Source organism: Syngnathoides biaculeatus, chromosome 10 (assembly GCF_019802595.1).
Source record: "Syngnathoides biaculeatus isolate LvHL_M chromosome 10, ASM1980259v1, whole genome shotgun sequence".
In the NCBI taxonomy this organism is placed as follows: Eukaryota; Metazoa; Chordata; class Actinopteri; order Syngnathiformes; family Syngnathidae; genus Syngnathoides; species Syngnathoides biaculeatus.
In genome coordinates this window covers 24337435-24365239 of record NC_084649.1, presented here as the reverse complement: position 1 = coordinate 24365239, position 27805 = coordinate 24337435, and the positions used below count along the sequence as shown (strand labels likewise).

General features: G+C 43.6%; 2 protein-coding genes and 1 long non-coding RNA gene across 5 annotated transcripts; 2 read left to right on the top strand and 1 right to left on the bottom strand.

Annotated features, from left to right (window-relative positions):
- The first annotated feature begins 64 nt into the window (after positions 1-64).
- Positions 65-5684, top strand: LOC133507243 (MICOS complex subunit Mic10-like). Its single transcript, XM_061832084.1, has 4 exons — positions 65-156; positions 5219-5266; positions 5357-5466; positions 5536-5684. Exons 1-4 carry the CDS (start codon positions 96-98, stop codon positions 5545-5547), a joined length of 231 nt encoding a protein of 76 aa, XP_061688068.1. The 5' UTR covers positions 65-95; the 3' UTR covers positions 5548-5684.
- On the bottom strand, positions 5670-19533 carry LOC133507244 (uncharacterized). Of its 2 annotated transcripts, none has more exons than XR_009796776.1 (3): positions 18678-19533; positions 8138-8268; positions 5670-5810 (listed from the first exon to the last, which is right to left on the bottom strand). It is a non-coding gene; the product is annotated as an uncharacterized LOC133507244 (long non-coding RNA). The 2 variants fall into 2 exon arrangements; XR_009796775.1 differs by lacking the exon at positions 18678-19533 and adding an exon at positions 8392-8524.
- On the top strand, positions 11151-22878 carry nbl1 (NBL1, DAN family BMP antagonist). Of its 2 annotated transcripts, XM_061832080.1 has the most exons (4): positions 11151-11519; positions 13725-13908; positions 19541-19652; positions 22349-22878. In XM_061832080.1, the coding sequence occupies exons 2-4, from the start codon at positions 13733-13735 to the stop codon at positions 22625-22627; spliced, it is 567 nt and encodes a 188-aa protein (XP_061688064.1). In that variant the 5' UTR covers positions 11151-11519; positions 13725-13732; the 3' UTR covers positions 22628-22878. The 2 variants fall into 2 exon arrangements, with proteins under 2 accessions (XP_061688064.1, XP_061688065.1); XM_061832081.1 differs by lacking the exon at positions 11151-11519 and having other exon boundaries at positions 12029-13908.
- The last annotated feature ends 4927 nt before the right edge of the window (positions 22879-27805 follow it).

Below are 27805 nucleotides of genomic sequence, written 5' to 3'. Positions count from 1 at the left end.
GTGAAAAATCGACAATCAATTATGAGTTATTGTTCGACTGTGCCATATTTTTCTGTTCCTTGATAACGTCTCGCGATACCTCCGGAACGGGAAACATGGCGGACGAGAACGGACGGAAGTGGGATCGGTGCCTTGCGGACACCGCAGTGAAAACCGGTAAAACTTTAATTTCCGCATTTTGTAAACGTTGCTTTACCGTATAATATTTTGTATTGTGTATGAGTTAGCGGGAAAATATGTGCTCGGGCGGAATGTTTTTCTTGACGGGACGTTCGCTTGACCACTGTGTGGGACTTTACTGAGGGCAACTTCACGGAAGGATGTCCATGCATATATTTCGCCTAAGGAATGGATCTAAATTAAACAATACAATGTTCCCAAAACAAACTATTCATTGTTTTACCCGCACATTAGTCAGTTTTATGTTCATATTAATGTGTTGGCGAGTATGACAGCCCAAACTCAGATGAAATATTGTGTTAATTCATCCGACTTCCTTTGAAATTCAGAAACTGGATAACCGTGAGCAAGCCGATGAATATGATCTGCCATGAAATTAACATTTTAAACAATGACGTTGCTCTTTTAGGGGGAGACTGATTGGAGAAGTCTCCATTGTGCCCGAAGTCCTCGGTTTAATTCAAAATGCGCATTCTTTGGGCAACATTGCGCCTTGGATTAAGTTCATATGCGCTATTTGCAGTAGGTCCAGCCCCCGCATGGGGGTCTTCCTCCAGATGGTGCTTGCTGGCCTCACTTAAGTGTCCTCACCGAGAAGCAATGTGCAAGTGCTTTCAGATGACACTGGATGCAATCAAAACTTTACTATACCTCATTCAGTTGTTCAAGACCGCAGCAAAAAACATACAGTCTTTCTTGCATCTCATATGAATCAAATGCATACTTCCTGTGAAACAATAGCTGGTGGGTTCTTGCCGGCTTCAACTCGCACGAAGAGGGCGCTGCTTATCGTGTTTGCCGTCACGATCAGGGATGAGAATTTTCCGCCGATGCGCAGGATTCTGGGAAATGTCATTTTTGTGAAATGCGTAAATCCGTTGAGAAAATTTTAGGGCTTGACGTGGGCGAGGCTGTGATCAAGACCGGCCGCTAGCATCTTATCGGCAACGCTCGTCGTGAAATTAGTCACAGCTATGATAGCGGAAAACGGCATTGCGATCTGTTTGCATTAAATGTGGTGTTTATAATAACGACAACGTTCCGATTTCCGGCAGCATTTTGGCGGTATTTTCAAAGAGTTTAGTTATAACTTATAAACATACGTACGCATATGTTATCGAGCGGTCTGCACGTTTGCCACTACGGCGAAAGATCGTGCCGGGGGAATTGATAAAAACCACGGTGTAAAAAACAGTTTCAGATGGGCATGGCTCGAAAAAAGTGCAACCGTGCAGATAGGAACGAAAACTGTACAATAAATAATAAGTAAAAATAATACACAAAGTGGACGTTCCCGGCAAAGTGCTGTGCACTCTGTGTTCCGATATGATCAATCATCGAAGCCGAAAAGCTAAAAAAATATCCAGGAGCATATCCAAACCAGGAAACACAGAGGTAAGTTGAACGTAAATTTCTCAAATATTCAATAATCGACAAATGTTAAAACGATGAGGCCTGTCTGTAGCACTGGTCCTGTAGATCACGCATTTTATCGCTCACTTTTATGTTTCACGATTTCTCTCTCTCTGTCACGTTTACTGTGCATTTGTACCCATTTCTAAGGACATTTGTGAATGGGTACAAGCTCAGCTTGAACCCGTGCAATTTTGTTCTGGATCCGGAAACTGTTTCAAAACGATAAGAATCAAGAATCAGCATAGCCATCGTCATTGGAAGTTAAAATGAGGTGTGGTCAAATACTATTGTTAGGAATCCCCTTTTCCATTAAAGTTGAAAGACAGTTTTACCCTTTTCCCTCCCAAGTAAATATTAGTTACTTCTTTTTACACTTGTACGACATTTGCAAAGACTTTTTTTTTTTTTCCCCTTGTCTAATAATTTTAATTTCTCAAAACAGTCATTTTAAATGTTCTGTGCCCTGCGATTGGTTGGCAACCAGTTCAGGGTGTACCCCGCCTCCTGCCCGTTGACAGCTGGGATAGGTTCCAGCACGCCCCGTGGCCCTCGTGAGGATAAGCGGCAAAGAATATGGATGGATGGATGTCATGGTATCAATAAAAATAGCAATGTGCACTGCTTTCTTAAAAAAATAAAAAAATCATCAGAGGTTGAGATGAGGCAACTGGTCTCTTCCTATTTGTTGTTTTGGAAAAACATTAAAAGATAACTTGGGCAAAGAATTGTGAGTATGAACGGAGGAAAATTAATTTAGTTGTGCTAAAAGTGTCAACATTGCATAAATATTTGTTTAATCCTTGTTAAAACTGCGGGAATTTGTCTTATGTTCAATGAAAGGAATGGCGAGCTTGTTTTTCAAAGGGAGTGTATCTTTTATCTCGAGCCGTGTGTATATTAAAAGAATGAATCATTCATTTTTGCTGGATGAGAGACGCTTGCGCAAACTCCTTCCTCGCCTCTGAAATGACTCCAGGTCGGATCATCCCGGACGTCCCGTCGTTTTTATCTACGGTTCCCCGTAAACGACGCCAGGCTCGTCTCGCGCGGTCCAACCGCCGCGAGGAGGAGACGCAAGTACGAGCGCGGCGTGCTTTGATACAAAAATGGAAAAAACGGTGAAATACTTCAGACTGGCAAACAATCCACTTGACTCTGCGTGACGCCACCGTCGGCACAATAAAATTCGCGTCTTGCCGGGAGGAAAACATCTGCATTCTTTGGGAGCGCTCGAGCGAGCCGCCAGCTGTGAGAAAAAAAAAAAAAAAAAAAAAAACGCCTTTCGCGGCTTAGCAACAACGTAGACTATGTCGGTTAGTTACAATTAATTTGCGGAATTATCTTCGGATCGCGCTCTCTTTGAGTCGGTCGGCTACGTCCGGTACACGTGCGCGCCAGAAAAATGTAACGCGTGTTTCGTAACTCGACAGATTTTTGTTGCTTTCCGAGCGCGGTCGCCTTGGGTGTCCGCGAATGTGAATTTGCGTGATTTGAAAATGAAGAATTTCTTGGCGGAATTTGGAGAGCATAAACAAAACGTTCTAACAATAGGGCAGTGGGAACCTGGCGAGGGTTGTCAAGCCCGAAGCTTGCGTATTTTGTTGTTACCACACAAATCTTTTCATTATAGCCAGACGAACACACGCTGATTCAAAGGGACATGTTGATTTGGGCTCATATTTTCCGACGAGTATTGCTATGAAAATCAGCGCTTGGCACGAGAGCAAAGCCAGAGCGAGGTGGAACCAAACATAGTCTTAAGTTGAGCAAAATATTTGTATGAAAAGGATGCATATGGTTCGATGCTGATCCGGGGTCGATAATGAAGATGAGCTTTTCTTGTTTGACTTTCTCTAAAGCTGCGTAATCGAAAACAGTCCGAGGGTTCTGGTTCAACGATATTGGTCATGGCGCATAGCTCTCTGAATCCAATTAAGAGTTAAGAGGGGCCCAAATGGCTCTTTTTTCATGTTTTCTGTGCTGGCTGGCCCGCCACTGGGTGCGGCGTGGCCCGCGCATTCCTCCGCGAGGTTCCGCTCCGTTCCCGGGCAAAACAAGCGTGTTGATTATTTCGTGGCACTGCCAGAGTGTTTTTTCGCGGCTAGCGCTGCGTGGGACCGACACCCCAGCGCCGTAGCCCTTATCTTCACCCGCACCCTTTTGAACTGGCCTCTGTCTAAACCTCGCACCCCCACTTAGGATTTTGTGCGCTCTTATTTCTTCATTGCCGTCTTCCTCACAAGCAACGTCTTGCTGTTTGTGTTTTCATCAGCGGAGTTACTTCGATGGTGGATCTAAAACGGGCTTTCCCAAAACTTTTCAGCTCAAGACTTCATCTAGAAATGCGGTTCATCTCTGGGAACGTACTAAAAATATAAATATGTTCTGTATGGGCACGGTGGATCTGTTGGAAAGCCTTGGCTTCACAGTTCTGAGGTCCCGGGTTCGATCCTGGAACCGCCTGTGCGGAGTTTGCATGTTCTACCTGTGCCTGCGTGGGTTTTCTACGGGCACTCCGGTTTCCTCCCACATCCCAAAAACATGCAACATTAATTGAACACTAAATTGTTCCAGTTCAGGGTGTACCGCTAGGATAGGGTCCAGCACTCTCTGTGACCCTCGTGAGGATAAGCGGCTAAGAAAATGGATGGATGTTCTGTATGTCAACTAATTCTGAAAAACAAGACATTCAGCTAAACTCTGTTGCGCTTTAACAACCACATTGATGGGAAAGAAGCATTAAAATATCAATACAATCATAAATCAAATTTCTAATTATAATATATAAGCGCTCCCAAGAGCAGGTGCATTTTTACCTCTTGTTGCACACGTTGTGTGAAGCTGTTTGTAGATGAGAGAGAGGAACAAGACCGAAATCTCCAGGATGTGGGAGGAAACCGGAGTACCTGGAGAAAACCCACACAGGCACTGGGAGAACATGTAAACTCCACACAGCCGTGGCCGGGATCGAACCCGGATCCTCCGAACTGTGAGGCCAACGTTTTACAAACTGATCCACCCTGGCGCCTCATTATATAAAGAATTTAAACTATAGATGTATTTTTACTATGCAGTTTATCAGGAAAAGCTAAAAAATGGGGTTGCAAATTTGCAACAGGTTTAATAGAATCGAAAATTTTAAGTCCAGACTATCATTTTCGGAATTCACAGTTGACAAAATCGCAAAATTTCATTTGGTCCAGAGAGGGTTAAAAAAAGCCTATTTTTTTTAAGGCTTGGAACGGATTATTTCTTTTTCCATTCATTGTAATGGGAAATATCGATTTGGATTTCGAACAAATCACTTCTCGAACCACCTTCCGGAACGGATTGTGGTCGAGAACCGAGGTTGTACTGTATTATGTCACTTTACCACAGTTGTCGTTGATTGAAGGGGTTTTTTTTCCACTCCCAAAAAAATCTCAAAATAATTTTGAAACTGTAGAGAGAGAGAGAAAGAGAGGTGCACCATTCCAAAAGCAGCCATCTTTTTCTGGGGCTCGTGTTATGTATCCACCGCGCCAGACTTGTTGGAACCCGATCAAACGTTACGGTACAGACGCCACCTCAGTGCCGGAGTTGAGTCACTCGAAGCCGCGTCTATTTTTCTTCCCCTTTGTAGTAAGCGGCCTGGGCGCGGGGATGGTCTTCTCCGCCCTCCTCTTCAAACGTGAGTCGTCGGCGTGAAGAGAAGCCGGCTGCGGTCATTCGGGTGATGAATGAGCCTTTTTGTCCCCCCCCCCCCCCCCACCCCCGGCAGGACGCACGTGGCCCGTCTCCTTTGGTGCAGGTTTGGGCCTGGGCACGGGCTTCTCCAACTGCCAGAACGACTTCAGGTCGCCGTGCTTGATCCGCGGCCGCGCGGTGGAGGTAAGTCTTTCTGTTCGGGCCTCTTCATGCGTGCACACCTCAGGCTACGTGATTTCTGTTTCCTCCCAGGACCAGCAGTGAAGGATTAAAGGAGGATGCGGATTCGCCAAATAAGCATCTGTTTCGCGTTGCCCGGCCCATGTGGCGCTGCCACTTCTGCCCGACGTTTGCCTCGCTTAGGCCACTCGATGTATATTTAATAAAGTACCTCAAGAGGATCTTCTGCCTCTTTGTCATCTCGAGGGCGACGCAATGCGGTTTGGGCGTGGAAGGTAATATCGCGCGTTAATGAGCTTTGAGACTTCGACCTCCCGCTGTTCTGGAATGAAGACCAGGTTCGGCATCTGCGGCGTGGGAGGAGAGAGACGGAGAGAAATACTGTCACGTAAAAGCGGAGCGGGGGGAAAAAAAAAAAAAACGCTCGCCGGGAAGAAAATATATGTTTGCGGACGGACGGCTGCGTGCGCAGGAAGATGGATGTGAAATACGAACGTTCCGCGCGGTTTTTATCTCCACGCGGTTTTTCCCCTCAGAATTTAAATCAAGCCGCAGCGGGATCTCCGAAGCGGGTTGGTTGACTTCCAAGACGTTTCGACACTTTCCCCAGATGAAATAAGTCAATGAAGATGATGATGATGATGATGATGATGGGATTGAGCTGTTGTCATCGTTAAAAAAAACTGTACTAACCGGACAGGCAGTGTGTTAAGTATCATTAAAACATTCTTTACTGGGGGGGGGGGAGCAAAAAAATTGGCCATCACTGAAATAATACCAAATATCAACTTTTGAAGACGAGTGAGGGAATATTGGGAAACTGGAATGTGTTTACAGAGGAATACTGTAAATGTGCATCTGTCTGACGGGTATTGTTCAAACGCCATATACTGTACTGTTGCAAATAATTTCTTCAACATGGGATTTGCTTGGTAAAAACGTGCATACTATAAGAAATATGGAATTAAACCCAAGAAGTCCTCGGTCTACGACAGATCCGTCCCTACAGTAGCGACTTAACTCGAATTCCACCGTTAAAGACAGAATTTACATCAAAATACTTTGTACAAAAAAAAAAAACAAATAGACTGAAATAAACAAGATGATGTACTTAGCATTACTGCTGAGAGGCGGATGGAGAAGAAGAAGAAGGGGAGGCTGTGCTTTGCAATTGCTAAGGAACCTGGTCCTCAATCCTCTCCATCTCGACAAGTATCAAAGAACCTTGTTTTGTTTTGTGATCATCGTATCCGACATCGGAACGGAACCCTTCACACGCGCTAAAATACGGACTTTGTCTTTAATAATTGTCACCACGGTCGACCGACTGAAGCCTGCGTGGTGTTGCGGTCTCTCCTTTCGCCGATCGTTTTATGCTCTCGAGCTTCGTTTCCATGGTCGTGGATTTTCATTTGGCCGCAGAAGCGTCGCTAAAAGACTCAGCTTTCTTCTTTGGGGCGATAATGTCGGAAAAGGAGGGCAAAAAATGCAAAGATACTCCCGGCGCACAAACACAGACAAGCATTGGCCAGTCAAAATGGCGGACGGGGGATGGGCGTTGTAAACTTGAAACGTCCTAGATCAAGACCGTCTTAACCCGAGGACTCCCTGTATGTTCCACCGGAAACAGGATTTGAATTTGACATGTAACGTGATCACATTTTCAATAGTTGTATTTCAGTGTAAATTTTCAATGTCAACAATTCAACCGGCTACAATTCGCAGTCTGTGCCACCGGGCAGGGTTACCGTAATTTTCGGCCAATAAGCCGCGACTTTTTTCCCCCCACACGCTTTCAACCCTGCGGTTTATGCGGTGATGCGGCTAATTTGTGCACTTTTTTTCCTAACGGCTGCAAGAGGGCACTCGAGCAGAAAAGGTAAGAGGTGAGACCGGTGCCGAGGAAGTAACTTTTACTGGTCTGGCCCTGTTAGCGCTGCTCTAGCGTGTTACTGCCGTGATTTTTACCAGTATGATTTTTTTTTTTTTTACCGGCCCTGTTAACGTGGCGCTATAGCGTTATCGTAAGTGTTAGCGTCTTTCTGAAATCGGTGGAATATATATGCTGAGGAAGTGACTTTTACCGGTCCGGCCCTCTTAGCGCTGTGCTAGCATGTTACTGCTGTGTCTCAGTGATTATTACCGGTATGTTTTTTTCTTTAACCAGGCTTGTTAGCGCGGGGGCGCAAGCGTTAAACTCTCTGTGTACCGTTTTTCTTTGTAAATATCTCTTGTTTCAATGTGGGCACTTGCGGCTTTTACACAGCTGCGGCGTATGTATGTACCAAATGGTATTTCCTTTACAAATGTACTGGGTGACGCTTATAACCAAGTGCGCTCTGTAGGACAGGAATTACGGCACTTCAGGTCAGAACCGAACACCCAGCCAATCCAGTTACACTTTCTTAGTATGTGACGTCACGTGACTAAGAAAGTGTAACTGCGATTGGCTGGCTGTTCATTTCTGACCTGAAGTAACCCTGCCTGGCGGGACAGACGGTGAATTTCAGACAGCGGATTGTAGCCGGTTGAATTGTTAACATTGAAAAGTTACACTGAAAATGTGATCATATTACATTTCAAATTCAAATCCCGGTGCCACACATTTATTCCATAGATTTGCTAGGTAAAAAACGTGCATACTGCAAGGAATTGACTTAACTGAACGTAGTACCCGTATCGCTCCGAGAGTCCAGATCCTTTGCAGTTCTATGGTCACGGGTTAGCATTCCGCTTTTCCTCTTCGCTAGCACCGATACCCTTCGATGCTGTTCCCGCGAAGTCCGCGGCATCAGGATTGTATCCCTGCAAGATAAAAAGAACTCAGCTGACGAAACTCGGTGCATCTAACTTAACCCCCGACGGGTTGAATACTTAATTAGCCGTCGGTCTCTCGGTATATTTTCGGTTTGTGTGAGGAACAAGTACCGTCTGTGTGCGACCCGCGAAAGCGTCATGAGGTTGTCGCGGCTTGCGTAACCACTGGTTGCGCGTGCTCCTCATCAAGACCGAGCGCACGTGCCCGGAGCGCTCGTCCGATCGAAGGGGGAGAAGGCCGAGAGCGAGCGTTCGTGCGGGCCCTCGCTTCACGTTTTAGCCCCCCCGCTGTAGCCAGAATCCGCGGAATGCCGGAGAAGGCCTTTTCTGGACTGGGACTCGGGGTCTTATTGCTAACAGGTGATTCCGACGCTTTCTCATCTTAGAAAACACGGGCGTGTGATGGAGTGCTGGCTTTTTTTTCCCCCCGCAGTTCAAGCCCGCACATTCCAGCGCACAAAAGAACGGAGCTCTCAAAGGTCACTCTTGACTTCAACACCGGCGTGGTACAAAAAAAAAAAAAAAAAAAAAAAGCACCTCAGATATTGAGCCTATCGCTCAACCCCCCCGTTCATTGAAATATGTTTGCTGATTAAACCGATAATAGCGCTCGTGGACTCCTGCCAGGGTGCGCACCTGCGGAGTTCGGGAACTTTGGGTGAGCGGTCAAACAAATGCTTGTAAAGCTGTGTTAAAGAAAAAAAATGCAAAGTGGATGGAGGGTAGTACTTCATACGCTGCAAGTATTTCATTTTTTGCGGAATGAGGTCACAAACTGCAAAAGTAGCAATTGGCTCCCGTCTCTTTGACTTGTTTCTTGTGACCGCCATGTGTACGGATTAGAAGCGTGTGCAACAACGCAACAGATTGTACCGTTTATTATTCCTTTTGATCATTCTTTTTCTTGTATATTCATACTTTCACGTCACGCGTCTCTTCTGATTTACACTGAAATGTTTAAACACTGCGGACGCTTGAATGTCACAATGCACTCCAGGATGTAATACCATTCCGCTAAATTGTACAGTTATTTACCACATAACACGGTAAAATACTGTAAAGTGAGTGTACACTAATTAAAAACCATATGTCAAAATGAACTGTCACAAAAATGTTTTATCTAACGTAGCAGGTAAGAATTAAGTATGAATAAATAAATAATCTGGCAAGAATTAAATAAGACACACTCAACAAACCGCGGGTAACATGATTCATGTTATGCTAATCCTTGTCATTAAAAAATATTAAGGATCAATTAGTCAGAGCAACAGTTGAACATTGCGCGACGCAATGCATGCTGGGAACCCCACACTGTTTAAAGGGGAAATGCACTAGTTTGCATTAACAATGTATCCAATGGATCATATAATATGTAGTTTATTTTGACAATGTGATGTTCAGTCCTCCATCATTTAATAGTGTTTTGAGAAGATTTTTAGCAATAATTACAAATATTCAGGGGCGCTGCCATTTTCGCGAGTCACGTGAGCTACGACAGCTGTGTATGGAAGTATTCCTCCGTCTTCCCGACCAACAGATTCTGCTATTTCTTCATCAGATGAGGATAAATCTGAGAAATCAGCGCTGGGCATAAACAGTGTCCCATGTAAGCAAGGCTCTGTTGCGGCACGGTACACGTCACAACCCCGCATGTAGGTCATGTGACTCGCGAAAATGGCAGCGCCCCTGGAAATGTATAATTGTCGATTCAAATCTTCACAAAACACTATTAAATGCCAGAGGATTCAACATCACATTGTCAAGAAAAGAGTACATATTACTTGACCAATGGCATACATTGCTCATGCAAACCAGTGGATTTCCCCTTTAAGTATGAAAGAATAAATAATCTAACACAAGAATTAAATAAAACACATTCAACAAACTACGGCACGGGTGTCAAACTCAAATTCACAGTGGGCCAAAATTTTAAATTGAACAAAGTCGCGGGCCAAGGTTGAACAAATGAACCTTTTAATATTGAACCAAACAAGTGTGTAATACTTGTAATACCGGTGGGCCAGCTCTAATATTAGTTTGAAATTGCCTTGTGGGCCAAATATAATTACACGGCGGGCCAAATTTGGCCCACGCACCAGAGTTTGACACCCATGAACTACATTTCAGGTTCATGTTATGCTAATCCTTATCGTTAAAGAATATTAAGGACTAACTTGTCATAGCAACAGTTGAACATTGCGTGACGCAATGCATGCTGGGAACCCCACGCGGTTTAACGAGCCTGCCGCTTTCAAATTTAGCCTAGCAATTAGCGCCTCTACGAATGCGTTGTGTTTTATCACAAAGTTGTCTAATACAGTATTGTATTGTGACATAACAGTAAAGTGGTGATTTCACGATATAATTCTCGGTATGGGACTTTACCGAGTTTTACATCGATATACATAATGTTACTGCGTTTTTTTACTTTTTACATTTTTGGGGGGTTTTACAGTAATATGAACTTAAAATACAGTAACTGTAAACAGTCAGGATGGGGTCAAAATGATTTACTGTATAATCACTTTCCTTTTTTTTTTTTTAAACTACAGTATATGGTATTTGATTAATAGGAGAATTTTCAGAAATGACAAACGGTGAGGGGATTATATTGCAGATATATGGTGTGCATAACATAGAACCATAATATATGGATCTTCTTCACCTGGTCTTTAACTTTGAAAAAGGTCCCCCCCCCCCCCCCCCCCAAACTGGACTTCCCAAGCCCCGCTCACAGCACAGCGGGATCTCCGTCCGGCTGACTGCGGGCATTTTAAAAAAAAATTTTTTTTTTTTTTTTTTTTTTACAACCGCAGCTTGGAAAGAGCTTTTGAGCGGCTTTCAACTTGGGACTTGACTAAGGGCTGGAGGACAACGAAAGAAAGAAAGACAGAAGGGGAGGAAGGGGAGGGACGCCGCGAGCTGATGGAGCCTGACATGAGATAGCCGCGCACGGCCCAGCTCCTCGTCCTCCTCCTCCTCCTCGTCGTCCTCCCTCCCTTCCTTCCTCCCTCCCTCGCTCGCTCGCTCGGACAAGGACGCTCGCCGACTCGCCGACTCGCTCGCTCGCTCTTGCCACCGCTGCCGCTGGATGATATGATGTGACCGCTAAATGACGCAGCAGGCTCGGATGTTCCACCACAGAGCAGGACGCTCTCCCTGATTTGCTTTAAAACAACGATCAAGACATCTTTTTTTGGGGGGGGATTCCTTGGAGACAGCGACGACGCGCAGCAACGGTAACGGAGTAACGGCGCAGTCCGTTACTTCCCCCCCCCCCCCGCGTTAAAGTCAGGAGTTGACATTTATTACGCACAAATATTAGCCTATCCCCTAAACGGTGATATATCATTGTTCGAGGACAAATAAATTTAAAAAAATGACGCTATTTATGATAGTACTTTTTTTTAATCGGGAGGAATAAAAATTAATCTCATCTTTATTTACTTTGATTCGATTGTGCCGTTGGGTCCGTCAAAATTGGATTTCGTCATATTTATAACTACTGTACTGTACTGTACTGTGTTACAAGGATACCTACAAAGTCGAACAGGCAAAAAAAAAAACGTCAATCATAACTTGCAGTCAAAATCCAAGAAATCTCGTCACTAAAACTTAAACCCAATGAGCAATAAAAAAATTCTTGAGTCCCATTTTTGGGATTTTGCTATATATATATATATTATATATATATATATATATATATATATATATATATATATATATATTTAACTTCAAAACCTGCGGCGTTGGCAAAGAGGAACGTGATGATAACCATAGAATCAGAAATGGAGCTGAAATAAGGAAGTCTTACAAGACTTAATATTTAAAGATTTGACTCCCAAGTATTTGTTCTTGGCACAGAACCAGGAAAGAAAATCTAAGAAACAAAACAACAAATTAATAAGCAAAAATAGCATGGAGCTGAATTTACAACGACTAATCACTTTATGAAAATGACCAAACCGCTTATTAAAAAAAAAAAAAAAAAAAATCAATTTAAAGCATATTGTCTCTTTTGCAACCATCAACATCGCCTCAATCCATTTCATAAAGCACATACCGATGTAACAAACCCAAAGCCCGAGACGCGTGGTGAACGTTGCGTGCCGGCAGAAATATGTGCACTTCCGTCCCGCGAGACGAGATCAATTCCAGCAATATTAATCTAAAAATATCGCTATGCAAACCCTTTCCTGGTTCCCCTCAGATGTGTTTGAAATGCAACCACATCGTAAAGTGGCTTGATTAAATGTTCCAATAATTTTTATCAATCCAGGATTGTACATTAAGTGTACAGTAAGTTCACTCGTACTTAAATTTTGAATAGAATGCATTTTAGAACCGTCTGTTTACATATATTTACTTACTGCGGGTGCTATTTTTACGTAATTGTTATGGAAATACATTTTAATCGAATTGTTATCAAAATGCGGCATTAATATTCACACTGTGCATCCGGCGATGGATCAAATGTACTTTTTTTGGGTGTAAACTTGGGCCCGGCGTATTTTGATGTCGGTCGTGACCGTGATACTTGGGAGTACCGAGTCGTTTTTGAGCTGGTGCTTACTTTTGAAAAGTTGGAGAACCACAGCTGTACATTTTCATAAATGTTTTAAGAATGTGACAATTTTTGGACCTCCCTTGATATTGTCTCTTTTCATGGGAAGATTATTTTGAAAATAGAAAAAAATATATATATCAACAGTCGTCACCGAACGTATTGTTTAGCTTTCCTTTTTGCGCTGTAAGTGCAAATTATAAGTTATTGTTTCTGAAAGTTCAAGTTATAGGCTGTGGAAAGATTTTTACAATTTTTATTTTTAGTGGTCTATATTGTTAGAGTAAAAAAGTTTAAAGCTGATTTAGCAGGACGACGATATCTCGGCTAACGACTTTTCGATTCACGTTTGTTGTCATAAAGTCGTGGCTGTTGCGTTTATTGCGTGTGTTTTTCTCATTTGTTTATAAGTACATAATCTATTTCCAGTCTGATGGTTCTGGAACTCCTGCCGTGAAAGGATTTTCACTAAGTTTTTTTATTTTATTCTGCCGACAAATGCAAAGACGAAAGCCTCTTCCGATCAAATGTGATTTGTATTCGAAGCGTGTTTGCGTTGAGTTTTCCCGAGTCGAAAAGGGCGCAGCAGGAGAAACGTGTTCAAAGTCGAGCTTGTAAAGGATTTGACGGGGCTGAGGCGTTTTTTTTTTTTTTTTTTTTTTTAAAAGAGGGAGGCGAGGACGTCGCTCCTCAGGCCAGAAAAGCTTTCCTCCTTCCAACTGTCGGTCTTTCTTTTTCGGGACAACCCGAGCCGAGTCCGACCAGAATGTTCTGTGCGCGGCTCGCCATTTCCGTCATTACGGAGCGCGTTTGTGTCGGAAAGGTTAGCGGCGCGAATGCCGGTCGAATGCGCCGCTTTGTGTGTGCTGTGCCCGTTTAGGTGCAGTCATGTGGCAGACCGTCCTCATTTGCGGCGCCCTGTTTGCGCTCTACGCGGCGGCGGCGCCGCCCGCGCACATCAACCGCCTGGCGCTGTTCCCTGACAAGAGCGCCTGGTGCGAGGCCAAGAACATCACGCAGATAGTCGGGCACACTGGATGTCAGCCTCGCTCGATTCAAAACAGGTCAGAGTCAGACAATGTCCGCGTCTTCCTTTGCGGGAGGAAATAAGTGCCACCAGGATTTGAATTTGAAATGCCACAGAAAACAGGATTGTCCCACAAGCTTCCAAAATGGCGACTGAACGGAACATGTTTGCAGTCGATTCTCTACCGCGTATTCCAGATAATATTGCGGTATGTTTTTTGCCATATGAACGTCAGACTCGTCCAAGAGAGTTCTACAGAGAGGTCTCAAGTATTTCACGCGAGGATACGTAGACGGAATTAAGATTTTGGACGGAGCAGGACGCAATGTCAAGAGTTAAAGCGAAACGTTGGCGATCGATGCGAAAACGTTTGACGCCATATTGAAATCCAACCGGTTCAAATAGTGGAATTGTACTGCTCATGTAAAGCAGGGTGAGTACTTTTCACTTGGAAAGATCACGAGTAATTGGAGTCTTTACAAGTGAGTGGGTGTATTCACTTGATTCGGCTCGTAATGGAACCCAGTGCTCCGTCTTTAAAGTCCGATGTGATCCAAATAGGCAAACGGACATTTCTCTTGCATGACATGGCGCCTTTAAGTATCCCTAACCCGACTCTTCGGCACGAAACATGACACACTTCATTCAGCAGGTCAGTGATACACTAACAAAGTGAAAGCTGTTCTACTGCAATGTATAAAGCACTGATAATAATTCAATAGAACTCAAGGGAAGATACTTCTTCCTTACCTTCGAACACGCAGCCTTGTGTTTGTTGTACGTGCAGTCTTCCGCGAGCCTTAATCCATCGTAGACATTTCGTCAACTGTGTTTCCGGCTTTGGAAACTGAATCAAGTGGGCCAAGTGTAGCCTAGCATGATATCTTCCATCAGAATTGCACATTCCCCAAGCGCATCTTCGTAGCATTAACTTTTCCAAGCGCCCGCTACTGACAACCAGCATTGCTTGTGGGACAATACAGCTATCTGATTGGCTATTATTGTACGAGTGATTGACAGGTCGGAAAGGTCCATTCGCTGTCTGTGCCACCAGGCAGGGTTACTTCAGGTCGGAACCAAAGAGCTAGCCAATCCATTTACGCTTTCTTAGTATGTGACGTCACGTGACTAAGAAAGGGTAACTGCGATTGGCTGTGTGTTCAGTTCTGACCTTAAGTAAACCCTGCCTGTTGGCACAGACTGTGAATTTCACACAGCAAATTGTAGCCGGTTGAATTGTTAACATTGGAAAGTTACAGTGAAATACAACGATTGAAAATGTGATCACTTTCCATTTCAAATTCAAATCCCAGTCGCACTTATTTACTTCTATATTCCTTGCTTTTATTTTGTCATCTCTTCGTACCGTGTAAAACAAGTCACCTTTTTATATCGTCCGCAAACCCGAGGTCGAGTCTTTCCTGGAAAGGTCTTGACAAAAAAACAAAACTCAGCAACAAAAACGAGTGAAAAACCTCATCTTCATTTCTCTCCAGTCGAACCGATGATCATATTGTTGCATTTTGTGCGAGCACATTTTCTTTTATTGCTTCTCTGATGCGCCACATAAAACTGTTTCCAGCAGAAGCCAGCGAAATCCCATTGAAGTCATTTTTAATACGCTAACCATTTACCGCACGCTGCGTCATTTTTTTACATGCAAAACTGCTGGCCACCGACGGCTTTGCTAAGGTAGACTCCATGTCGGGACAAGATTCTCTCGTACTGTCTGACAAACACCATTTGTGATTGATTATAAAACTTAACAACGGAATTACAATTGTCTTATAAAGTGTCTGCACAAATCGTGGGAGCGGTTATTCCCTCAACTAAAAATTATTGGGGGGGGGGGGCGTATTATGTATTTTTGAAACAAAGTTAGCTGGAATTTATACCGAAAGAAACTTTTTGTAGTCCGGATTGGGGGAATTATTTCATCTGAATATTTTGTCTCGATTTCAGGAGAAAATCTAACAGGCTTGACAAAAGTCTCATCGTGGAGTGGAATGAAAAATGAAGTCATAATAAGCATCGTCTTGTTTTGAAAGCTGTCTGCGCCATGACAATCGCACAGCGGCGTAAAGTCCAAACCATACGTGGCCTTGTGAACCTCGAGGCTAGAATACAGGAAAGACACTAATATCAAAACATCATAAAGAGCGGATAAATGCAATATATATAATAATACATGAAGCTCATCAATGAATATATCAATATATATATATTTTTTGGGGGGGTATTTGAGTTTCAGGATTAGTTTCCACGGAACAGACTAGTTTTAAGGCTAGAATACCATTTTTGCAAGTTGCTTCATTGTTCAGTGCAAATAAATTGCATTAGTAGCGCTATTATAATGATGAAAAAATATGAATGAAAAAAGTCATTTAACTAATAAACCCAATGTATGGGATTACTGCCGATAAGATTTATTTCCTTCCTCAACAGCGCCATTGCAAAATTTCACACCATATCCCAATTAGTCACAAATAAAAGCCTCTCCAAATTGACGCTGATGTCACTTTTCCCATCAGAAAAAAAAAGGGATGAAATTAATTTACTGACGCTAAGCCCATTTCAACTAAGATATCAGAGGTGTCAAACTCATTTTTCTTGCGGGCCACGTTGTATTTCTGGTTTCCCTCAGAGGGCCGTGACAACTGTGCAACAAAATACTGAATCGTCTCATCATGTTTACATCATCAAGATATGAACTAGTTTTGGAATCGTAAATCTGGGGTAGTATTTTTTTTTTTCAACTGTTCATGTTTGGTAGCACAAAGGTGGTAGTAATATCGCAACTTTAGCATTTATGATACACGACAATTTGAAATTTTGGTCCAGATTTTTCCAAGAATCATGGAAATTGGCGCTGTAGATTTGGCTTCGCGGGCCACATCAAATCGTACGGCGGGCCGGATCTGGCCCCCGGGCCTTGAGTTTGACACCTGTGAAAAAGATACTAACCAAAACAGCAGCACTGACCCACGGAAAAAGTCAAATTCAAGTCTTACCAATGGTCGTAAAGGTGTTCCATTCGCAGTGTGGAAGCTGATCTTACATTACGGCAACTAGTACACTCGTCCTGCAGTTTAAGTCCTAGTACACGGGTCCTGCAGTTTAAGCTCTTGTACACTAGTACACAGCTTATCTGCTCCACTCAGTTCGGTTATTTACTTTGAGATTGTCGTTTCGCGAGACATCTATTGCATTAAAACAGTAATATTGTTTAATATTATTCAAAAATGCATTCCCTGGCAGAGTGTTTACCAGCAGCACAATATTTGGTAATGACTGTCCTAGCCGATTCACCCAGAATAGATGCGTCGCCTCTTTTGAAGTTAAAAAAAAAAAGCTCAGGAATATGATGGTGTTCAGTTGGTGTTCATTATCCAACTTACCTCAATTGGTCCCAAAAGCATTATTTATTGACTGTACTGATAATGTATAGTTGTTCATCCATTAATCACATTCATCGCCATTGAACACTTTAGAAGTCAAATAACACGTTATCTGGGATGCCGGCAGTGAAGCGACATAGACAAGCAAAACAATCCGATGCTCCTCCACTAGATGGCAGAAGGTACAATTAAGATGGAAGATTTTTCACTTATGTGCCCAATGGAGTTTGGAAAACACTTATACAGTAGCTAGCTAGCTAGCTAGGCAGGCAGGCAGCTACCTAGGTAGCTTGGTAGATTCACGATCTAAAAAAAAAAAAAGACTGAATAGCGCATAACACCAATACAGTAGCTAGCTAGCTAGGCAGGCAGGCAACTAGCTAGGTAGGTTGGTAGATTCACGATCTAAACAAAAAAGACTGGATAGCGCATAACACCAATACAGTAGCTAGCTAGCTAGGCAGGCAGGCAGCTGGCTAGGTAGGTTGGTAGATTCACGATCTAAACAAAAAAGACTGGATAGCGCATAACACCAATACAGTAGCTAGCTAGTTAGCCAGGCAGCTAACTAGCTAGCTAGCTAGGCAAGCAGGCAGCTCGCTAGATAGGTTGGTAGATTCACGATCTAAAAAAAAAAAATGGATAGCGCATACACATCGAGCGGTATGTCGATTGGTTGAAACCAGTTGGCCGCCATCTTGGTACTCTGAAAACGTGTGGAGGACATGGTTTACAAGTTGGATTATGGCGGGTTTTTTCACTCAAACTTTGGCATGTAGAATTAAAACTGGTCATATGAGCTCGACATTTTTTCAGTTCTGGTAAAATGAAGGATTTTTAATTCGCCTTGGTAAGCCAAAAAAGGCAAAGTGCAAAGGAAAGACATAGAACACCGTGACCACCAAGAAACCTTGCATATTACCAAGGGCCCGATTTCCATCACATGTTAACTTTTCCTAAAATACGCTGTGAAGCACTATCATCATAACATAGCAAAAAACTCTGTATTTGTTTCTCATAAATACATTCAATTTCAAGTCAATCAGTTAGATACATTTTTGGAAATAAGGACTCGCAATGGGAAAATACATGCTAAACACATTGTTCATTTGTTGTCTCTGCGACGTCCTATTTCACACAGAAAATTTAAACTTGTTTCCTCGCATTTGAAAATCAAATTCAATTTGCACACTTCAATTTCACAGAAAATGTGTTTTCTTGTTTATCCACTGATGAAATTTGAGAAAATATGACATAGCTTTTTCACGAAAAACCGTCGGCTTATAAAGGTGAAGCAGTGAACAACGACAACCGCAAATAAAACTTTACGTGAATTAAGCTAATCAGAAAATAAAAAACCCTTTACAAACACATTTTAACAGTGTCAAAGTAAATCTTTCTAACTTACCTGTGGAATGTTTTCTCACAGCCACGAAACTGGGGATTAACACAGTTAATCGCTGTCGCTGCACAGGTCAGCACGCTTGTTTTGGAAGTATCAAGATGGCGACTTTGGTTTGGTGGCCAATGAGCCATCCAGTCTTTTTTTTTTGATCAGTGCAGCTACCTAACTAGCTAGCTAGCGAGCTAGGCAGGCAGGCAGGCAGGCAGGCAGCTAGCTACCTAGCTAAGATAGATAGATAGATAGATAGATAGATAGATAGATAGATAGATAGATAGATAGATAGATAGATAGATAGATAGATAGATAGATAGATAGATAGATAGATAGATAGATAGATAGATAGATAGATAGATAGATAGATAGATAAAAACTATGGACTAAACGATAGAGAGAGAGAGAGACAAAAACCATCGACTAGATGATAGATAGATAGATAGATAGATAGATAGATAGATAGATAGATAGATAGATAGATAGATAGATAGATAGATAGATAGATAGATAGATAGATAGATAGATAGATAGATAGATAGATAAAAACTATGGACTAAACGATAGAGAGAGAGAGACATAAAAACTATTGACTATATGATAGATAGATAGATAGATAGATAGATAGATAGATAGATAGATAGATAGATAGATAGATAGATAGATAGATAGATAGATAGATAGATAGATAGATAGATAGATAGATCGATATCAAATGACTAACATGATCAAAGATATGCAAAATGTAGACTATTTTGCATGGCTTAAAATGATCTGAACAAGTGACGCCTGTTTTCTTTTTTTATATCAAACGCGGATGGGTCGGCCGTGCCTCTGAACGCGACGGCGGGTAATGGCTCGTGTCCTCCCTGCAGAGCTTGCCTGGGCCAATGTTTCAGCTACAGCGTCCCAAACACGTTCCCGCAGTCCACCGAGTCTCTGGTGCACTGCGACTCCTGCATGCCTGCCCAGACTCAGTGGGAAGTGGTAAGAATGATTGCATGTTTGTTAGCTCACCGAGCGAGCGGACTTTCCGGTATTCTCACCCAAAAACACAACTTCCATACGAGCGTGCTCGTGAGCTCGACAGCGTACGTTTGAAAACGCTGCATTTGTTCTTGCGCTTGTTGTCGACGTTAAGTTCCCGTTCAACACGTGTCTACAGTTCATTGTCCCTCTGAGACAGGAATCCAGTTTTTTGGAGGGACGCCATGTAGACTTGGCGGGTGGGGGCACAGGTGAGGTCACCTCATGTTACACTGGAAAATATTGCATCTTTTACAAATAACAGACACCTGATAGATTCGTCACTTTGGTACTCGTGTTAAGTCTCCGTGAGTTTGTCAGAGCGAGAGACTGAACGAGTCCAAGTCGACTGACTTTTAATTACATTCAAATGGATGTTTGTGTTCGTGGTTATGATTATTGTTGCATGACTTTTAACTGGAGCTGGAAATAACAAAGTCGGATCTCGTGAAAGACGATACCGCTCACAGTTGCTTTGGCCCTCGGTCGTGCTCGATCTCGATGAAAGTGCTGAACGATCATTTTCAATGCGCAATCCAAACAGCGGGGCGACGTTGTGTGAGGTCCGGAGCGCCGGTTCAGCTTGTGCAACGCCGACATTCGCCCGGGATTGTCTACAGCGGGGACCCAAAATGGCCCTACGTAAAAATGCTTCCCATGCGGTGGCAGCTTGTCAATAGGGGGCGCTAGGGCATCGCCTCACCGCTAAAATGGGTCACCTAGAATGAGACAAAATGAAAGCATCCATCCATCCATCCAGTTTCTTAGTTGCTTATCCTCACAAGGGTCGCGGGGAGTACTAGAGCCTAGCCCAGCTGTCAACCGGCAGGAGGTGGGGTACACCATGAACTGGTTGCCAGCCAATCGCAGGGCACATCGAGACAAACAGCCGGACTCACAATCACACCTATCGGCACTTTTTAGGGTGTCCAATTGACCCCTCCGTGGATATTGCGCAATCCGCGTCACTGACCAATCAGAGGCCAGAGATCTGCATAAACCAAAGCCCGTTTTTGCTCCCGCCATTTTCTCAGACAACATTGCATGGTCCAGTATAGGTTTAGTTAGCGTTTTATCGCGTATTTGGGTCATTTAACAAAAAATATGGTTAAGAGGTGTAGTCAGGGACTTTGTAATAGTGACGACAGGTATCCTGAAAGGCTAGTTGGCGGAGTTCCATTCGTACCCTTTCCAAAACCGAAGACCCAGTACGAAAAATGCCTTCGATGGATCAAACTTTGTGGAAGACCGCATCGTCAACTAAATCCATCTAATATCAACCGGAACAGATATGTTTGCACCAAGGTATGCCCTATATTTGATTTTCAATACACCTCTCGTATAAATGAATGAGACGTTCTCCGCTGGCATAACACCGCTACGTGTGAACGATTGACACACTTATTCTTTGTTGAGCGATATTTAGAGATGATCGGACTGCACAAACGTATTGATTTCTTGCTGGCTCGCGGCCGAAGCTTAACCAGACGGTGTTTGCACAAAGATATGCCCTAAATTTGACTTTTAACACACGTCTCGTATAAATGAATGAGACGTTCTCCGCTAGCATAACATTGCTACGTGTGAATGATTGAATAAAATCAGAAGCATGGCGTCTCTCTCAGTTAAAAATGTATTGTATTGTATTGTATTTGCCATTTTTACAAATTGTTTGTCTTATGTCAGCGCACGTGGCGTGACGTCACTTCAGGAGGCGTGGTTAAGTGCCCTGTACGGAGGGGTCAATTCATGTTGCATGTTTTTGGGACGTGGGAGGAAACCGGAGCGCCTGGAGAAAACCAACGCAGGCACAGGGGGGAACATGGAAACTCCACACAGGATGGGCCAGGAGTGTCAGAGAGGGCTGGGATTGAATCCGGATCCTCAGAACTGTGCGGCCGACACTTTGCAGCTGCCCCACTGTGCCACCCAAAATTAAAGGATGAAAATATTTCAAAATATATGTACAGTAAGGGGCGGTATGGTGACTCAGATGGGAAAGCGTTGGCCTCACAGTTCTGAGGTCCTGGGTTCAATCCCATGTGGAGTTTGCATGTTCTCCCTGTGCCTGTGTGGGTTTTCTCCGGGTGGGCACTCCGGTTTCCTCCCACATCCCAAAAATATGCAACATTAAAACTAACTGGTTTCTCATTGTAATGAGTAACTTATACTCATTACAATGAGAAACTCTGTCATTACAATGAGAAATCATTTTTTTTTTTTTTACAATGTCCCTTTAGGGGCTCCGTACACTCTAAATTGCCCCTCGGTGTGATTGCATATTCTCCCCGTGCCTGCATGGGTTTTCTCCGGGTGGGCACTCCGGTTTCCTCCCCCATCCACAAAACATGCAACATTAATTGGAGAATCTAAATTGTCCTTATGTGTGATTGTCAGCACGGTTGTTTGTCTCGATGTGCCCTGCGGTTGGCTGGCAACCAGTTCAGGGTGTGCCCCGCCTCCTACCCGTTGACAGCTTGGATAGGCTCCAGCACTCCCCGCGAACCTTGTGAGGATAAGCGTATGTTAAACGAGGACACACACACACGCATACTCTTCTTTTCCTTTCACGCATATTTGTTTGTGCTGCGCTAAACCGTGACGTAGTCTTATTTTCCGGCACTTTCTGAAAGCAGTTTGCGTTTACGTATGCACAGGTGACTCTGGAGTGCCCGGGCAACGAAGAGACCCCTCGCGTGGACAAGCTGGTCGAGCGGATCTTCCACTGCAGCTGCCAGTCCTGCGGTAAGGAAGGCGCCCAGGAGAGCGCCATGATGCAGCTGTACCCGGCAGACAACAGCCTGGACCCTCCGTCTTTACCCGACACCCCGAGAGACGCTCACTCCCACCAAACCCCCCGTTCGGACCCACACCCCAAGCACGGCCACGCAAGCGCAGGCCATCACGCCCTTCCGCACACGTCAGACGGGGGGTAGGTCTTACCCGTCCCGTCCCGTCCCGTCCCGCCGTGTCGTTTTCCTACGCTTTGGGTCGTTCTTAACGCGTAGTGTTGCAGAAGCACTTTGAAGATGTGGTTCACTTTGTCTTAAAAGCTGCAAACGCCTTTACAAATTCATTTTATCCATTGTTCAGATTCAAAAGTCATTAACAGATGAGCCTAGAAATGCACTGCTTTTGTTTTCCTGAATAAAAAAAAAATAATAATAAAAAACGTTTGTTGTATCGAGCCACGGCCATCGTCTCTTCGTGAACTCTCCGAACTGCCTTTTATCTGCAGTGGTTACAATAAATGTGAAATTGTTGCGGTATCACCATCTGCTTCGTTTTGTCTGCTCTATCAGACCGCACGACACGGTACCAACTCCAGTACCAACCATCCATCCATTTTCTTTGCCACTTATCCTCACAAGGGGCGTCCTAGAGCCTATCCCAGTTGTCAATGAGCAGGAGGCGGGGTACACCCTGAACTGGTTGCCAGCCTATCGCAGGGCGCATGGAGACAAACAGCCGCACTAACAATCACACCTAGGGGCAATTTAGAGTGGCTGGATCCCGTAAAGGGACATTGTAAAAAAAAAAAAAACACAAAAAAACCCCAACTGGTTTGTCATTGTAATGAGTAACTTACAATGAGTAAGTTTCTCCAATTAGTTTTTATGTTGCATGTTTTTTGGGATGTGAGAGGAAACCGGAGTGCCCACCCGGAGAAAACCCACGCAGGCATGGGGAGAACGTGCAAACTCTACACAGGCGGGGCCGGGATTGAACCCGGGATCTCAAAACTGTGAGGCCAACGCTTTCCAGCTGCTTCACCGTGCCGCCCTCCAGTACCATTGTACTGCAAATATTTTTAAATGTAAAACTCGTCTGTTTGATAATAGTTAAAGATAAAATAAATACTAATAATAAAATTTGCCACTTTATTTTCAGACTTGAAAGGTCCTTGAGAATAACAATTTTTCATGTAAGTTTACCACTAGAGGGCGATCATACAAAAATAAAATAAAAAGCATGGCCCCTCATGCTCAAACAGAGGGGGGCAAAATTGGCCCATTTGAAATTCAAAAAACACAGATGAGCAAGTTATTGGTAGCTCACATAAAAAGTGAAATGTTTTTACTTATACATTTAAAGTAAACTTTCACAATAAAAAATACCTTGATTGTTATTATTATTATTCACAAGTAATTGCATTATAGTAAATTAACAAGTAATTTAAGAACAAAAAATAGAGTAAGTTAAAATGTATTGTGTAGTGTATATATTTTACAATTTACAAAAATCCAATACTAAAACAGAAAAGAAATGTTAAACAATGATTGAAAAATAAATGCTTATTTTGAAAGGCTAATTGCATGCTCATCTTGGTGGGCCAGATGAAATAAATATTTCGTCACCTGGGCCATAATTTTCTCGCACGCGGTCTAAAGGTCCAAATGACGTGATTTCCTAAGGCCACCTCTTTGCTCGCTGTCTTGAAATGATTCCTGCCAGCTGAGTCATAATCCCGCCTGGCCGCGTGAAGTCGGTGCAGTTCTAATAAATGCTTGGCTTCAAGGCTGTTTTGACCAGGGGTAATGAGCCTTCCAATGAGCCGTTTTACCTTTGGCAGCATGTGATGATGTCGACTTGACGTCGTGGGCTGGACTTTTGGAGACGCGGCGCATCTACGGCTGGGCGCGAATCCTGGCACATCCTTAATTTTGTAGATTGCGATGCTAGCTGCGTGCGCTTGCCTGTTTGGCCCAGCGGACGGGCGTTCGGGCTCACTGAGGGTGCCATCCTGCGCGCCGCCGCATGCGCAAATCTGCAGTCGAGCACGAAAAATCACGTGCGTAAAATTTGTTATGAGTAGAAAGACGTCGCTTATTTTGTGTTGTGTTGACCAATGTTCCCTGGAAGCTGCGCCACTGCGCAATTGCGCACTTGTTGCCTGACGTTTCTTTTTTTTTTTTTTTTTTTTTAACACGGTCTTTAACAACGAGGATGATTTTAACATGATTTTTTACACGGTCTTTAACAACATCTGGCCCACCAAGATGAGCATACAATTAGCCTTTTAAAATATGCATTTATTTTTCAATCATTGTTTAACATTTCCTTTCTATTTTAGTATTGGATTAGACAATTAATTTTTAACAACAAAAGCTGCTGCTCAGCCTACTTCTACTTCCTAGTTTACCTGACAAGTTAGTGACCTAGTTTACCCCCCCCCCCCATGCTCATAATTACAAACAGAACACACACCCGCATGATTGGTGGACCACGCCCGTATAGCCTTTATAGCTGCGGGCATTTCTCAAATGTGAATGGACAGGAGTGACCATTTGGTGGCAGTAAGTTGGTCGAACCTTCTAGCCGGTCTGACCTGACTTTGGTCACTTTGATCAGAGTGCAGGCAGACGTTGATAACGGGTGAAGCAACACATGTAGACTCGCAGTTCTTAACCCATTCATGGGCAGGGTGGAAATGTTTTGCTTTATTGAGATAAAAGTCGCCTAACAGGCAATAATCAAGGACATTTTTTATTCCATTTATGGTTAAGTTATGTGATAACTTTACTCATTTATTATCTCATCCCAAAAATCTAACTGCTAACTTTGACCGATGAGTTATCCTCTCCTGATATCAAACTATGGCTTCAGATTAAAACACTTAAACATTTTTATACGCTGAAGGATATAATGCGTGAAAATAATGATGTCCCAAAAATGGGACGCTGCCCACGAATGGGTTTTAATATTCTTTATCGATATATGTATTATATATTAACCATATATTCTCCATCCTCTATGGAAAAATGAGGATTTTTACTGCAGCTTACTGAGTCACTTACAATAATTGTGAAGTTACTTCGATTCTGCCCGCACGACTGTATTATACTGCGTGAATTTTTTGCACAGCAGGAGCCACAATTTGATGCTTAAAACTGTTTTATGCTTTACATGCGATTGAATTATGTTGTTAGTATGTTTTTTTTTAAACTACAATGTTAAAGTGCACAGGTGTCAAACTCAAGACCTGTGGGCCAGATCCGGCCCGCCGCATGATTTTATGTGGCCCGCAACGGCAAATCACATGCATCAACTTCAATGATTTTTGTTTAAATGTGTACCAAAATTTCTAATTGTCATATCATAAATGATAATGTTGAGATACTACATGGATTTTTGTGTTACCAAACAACAAGAGTTGAAAAAAAAAAAAAACCATAACTCTTGCTTTCTGATTCCAAAACTAGTTCATAAATTTCATGCGTAAATATGATGAGGCGGTTATAGATTGTTATGGTTTCACAATCCTAATGCCCCTCTGAGAGAAAGTGTTGGGAAAATGTGGCCCGCGACAAAAATGAGTTTTAGCGTGTGGTCACTCTTATCTCAAGGTTCCAGTGTATTGGTTTGAAAATAGCACGGCAATAAATAATAATAAGAGCATGATACGCGCCAGTCAGACGCGCTACGATATGATCAGCCATTCACGAGAATGAGTTATTAAGTTTTGTACAGTGGTTTAAAATGTGATGTTTCAAAAAAATGATGTTCTTTCTGGTAGGGGAAGCTAAGCTAAGGGGAAGCTCATACTTTGCAAGCCGGGATGGAAGACATCCTAAAAGGTTCCATGTGCGGGTCAGCATGTGCACCAGACCAGCTCGACGCGATGTTCTTCAAATGACTCCCTAATCTTTACTCGAAGTCCTCAATCAGTCCCCTTCATCTCTCCCTCGGATCTTCCCTTCCTTTCCTTGTCAATTCCGTCCCCGTGGACAACCCTTTATCTTTCCCTTTCTCTTCTCCGTAATTCCATTTGAGGAGCGGCAGATTGATCCCGTCCTTATCTCGGGACCGCATAGCCGCCCGACGGACAGTCCCGGGTTATTGTACGGAAAGCCGAGACCAGATGTGACGTTGCGTGGCTCCTCGGAGTGCGTCATGGCAACGGTAATCCTTGCGAGAACGCTTTTCTTTGGGAGACCGAGGCAATAATGACACTCGAGGAACAGTCTGGGGAAAGGATTACGGTGGCCTCCCTCGGCAAAGGATTGTTTTTCTACTCATTGCAACACCTAAAGTTTACCAGGTGTTGGGAGGGCGGGGGGCCGGGGGCGATTCTTGGCCGTGTTTCCGGGTCCAGTTTAATAGTGGTGGTTGTAAAAACAAAATAAAAATAACTCGAGTCCTTCCTGGGCACGGCCAGAACACATCAAACGGGCAGATGTCTAGTGGGTTTTATCCACACAGGTGGCAGGAGTACACATAACTCGGTACTTGAATAGAAATACTTGTGAAAAAAAGTGCTCAAAGTAGAAGTCACCTTTCAAATCCTTTACACATTTTGAGCAATTGTCCTCAAATATGTAAAGTACAACGCATCGAGAAGCAAATCTCTGAATCCGTACAACCTTCACCCCAGGACCATCAGACCTCTTTTTTTGGGAACCCTCTACCCTGGATCCAGAAAACCTTTCCAGGTACAAACCCACAGCAAAAAATCTTCCATTTTTTTCTCCCAAAACTTCTGGAAAAGAAATCATCTCCACCACAGCTCGAGGAACAAGTGCAATAACCCCTTTGAAAAGTTTCAGTCTGGTTTCAGCTCAGCTCACGGTACAGAAACCGCTCCGCTGTCAAATTGACAAATGACGCGCTGATGGCGGCAGATCCTGGTTCTCCATCATTACTGAATCCTCCAAACCACAGCACTGGGCCGCATTATCCTACTAAGGCGCCCGTACAGCGCTACTCAACTATCATACAGCGGTCGGACCTCCCCGGGAGAACTGTATACGTAAAACCACAAGCGAGGAAGTCTTAAGAACTTAAACTGCAGGACAGAGCTGCAAGTACCATCGCGATGGAGCGAAAACAGGAACACGGGACATCTTGCGCTTACTTCAATGGCTTCCCATTCGCCCGCAGGGTTGAATACAAAATCTGGCTGTTAACACATCTCTGTATCCATGGAAATGCCCCCCCCCCACCCCGCACTCCTTGCCCCCGCCCACACACAACCTCCGTTCCAAAAATACTAACTGCCTCCATCCCCCGAGTCCAATCTAACGGCCTCCGGTTGATTGGACCTTCAGCTCTGCTGTTTCTCGTTGGTGCGACACTCTCCGCGTCCACCCGAGTACACTCAAAAGTTTTAGGGA

What these genes read in the sequence shown, in the direction of transcription:
- LOC133507243 (XM_061832084.1), top strand. Translation starts at nt 96, where the DNA reads ATGGCGGACGAGAACGGACGGAAGTGGGATCGGTGCCTTGCGGACACC. An exon ending in GGACACCGCAGTGAAAACCG is followed by an intron (nt 157 to 5,218) that starts GTAAAACTTTAA and finishes TCCCCTTTGTAG; the next exon opens with TAAGCGGCCTGGGCGCGGGG. An exon ending in CTCCGCCCTCCTCTTCAAAC is followed by an intron (nt 5,267 to 5,356) that starts GTGAGTCGTCGG and finishes CACCCCCGGCAG; the next exon opens with GACGCACGTGGCCCGTCTCC.
- nbl1 (XM_061832080.1), top strand. Translation starts at nt 13,733, where the DNA reads ATGTGGCAGACCGTCCTCATTTGCGGCGCCCTGTTTGCGCTCTACGCG. An exon ending in CCTCGCTCGATTCAAAACAG is followed by an intron (nt 13,909 to 19,540) that starts GTCAGAGTCAGA and finishes TCCTCCCTGCAG; the next exon opens with AGCTTGCCTGGGCCAATGTT. An exon ending in CCCAGACTCAGTGGGAAGTG is followed by an intron (nt 19,653 to 22,348) that starts GTAAGAATGATT and finishes ACGTATGCACAG; the next exon opens with GTGACTCTGGAGTGCCCGGG.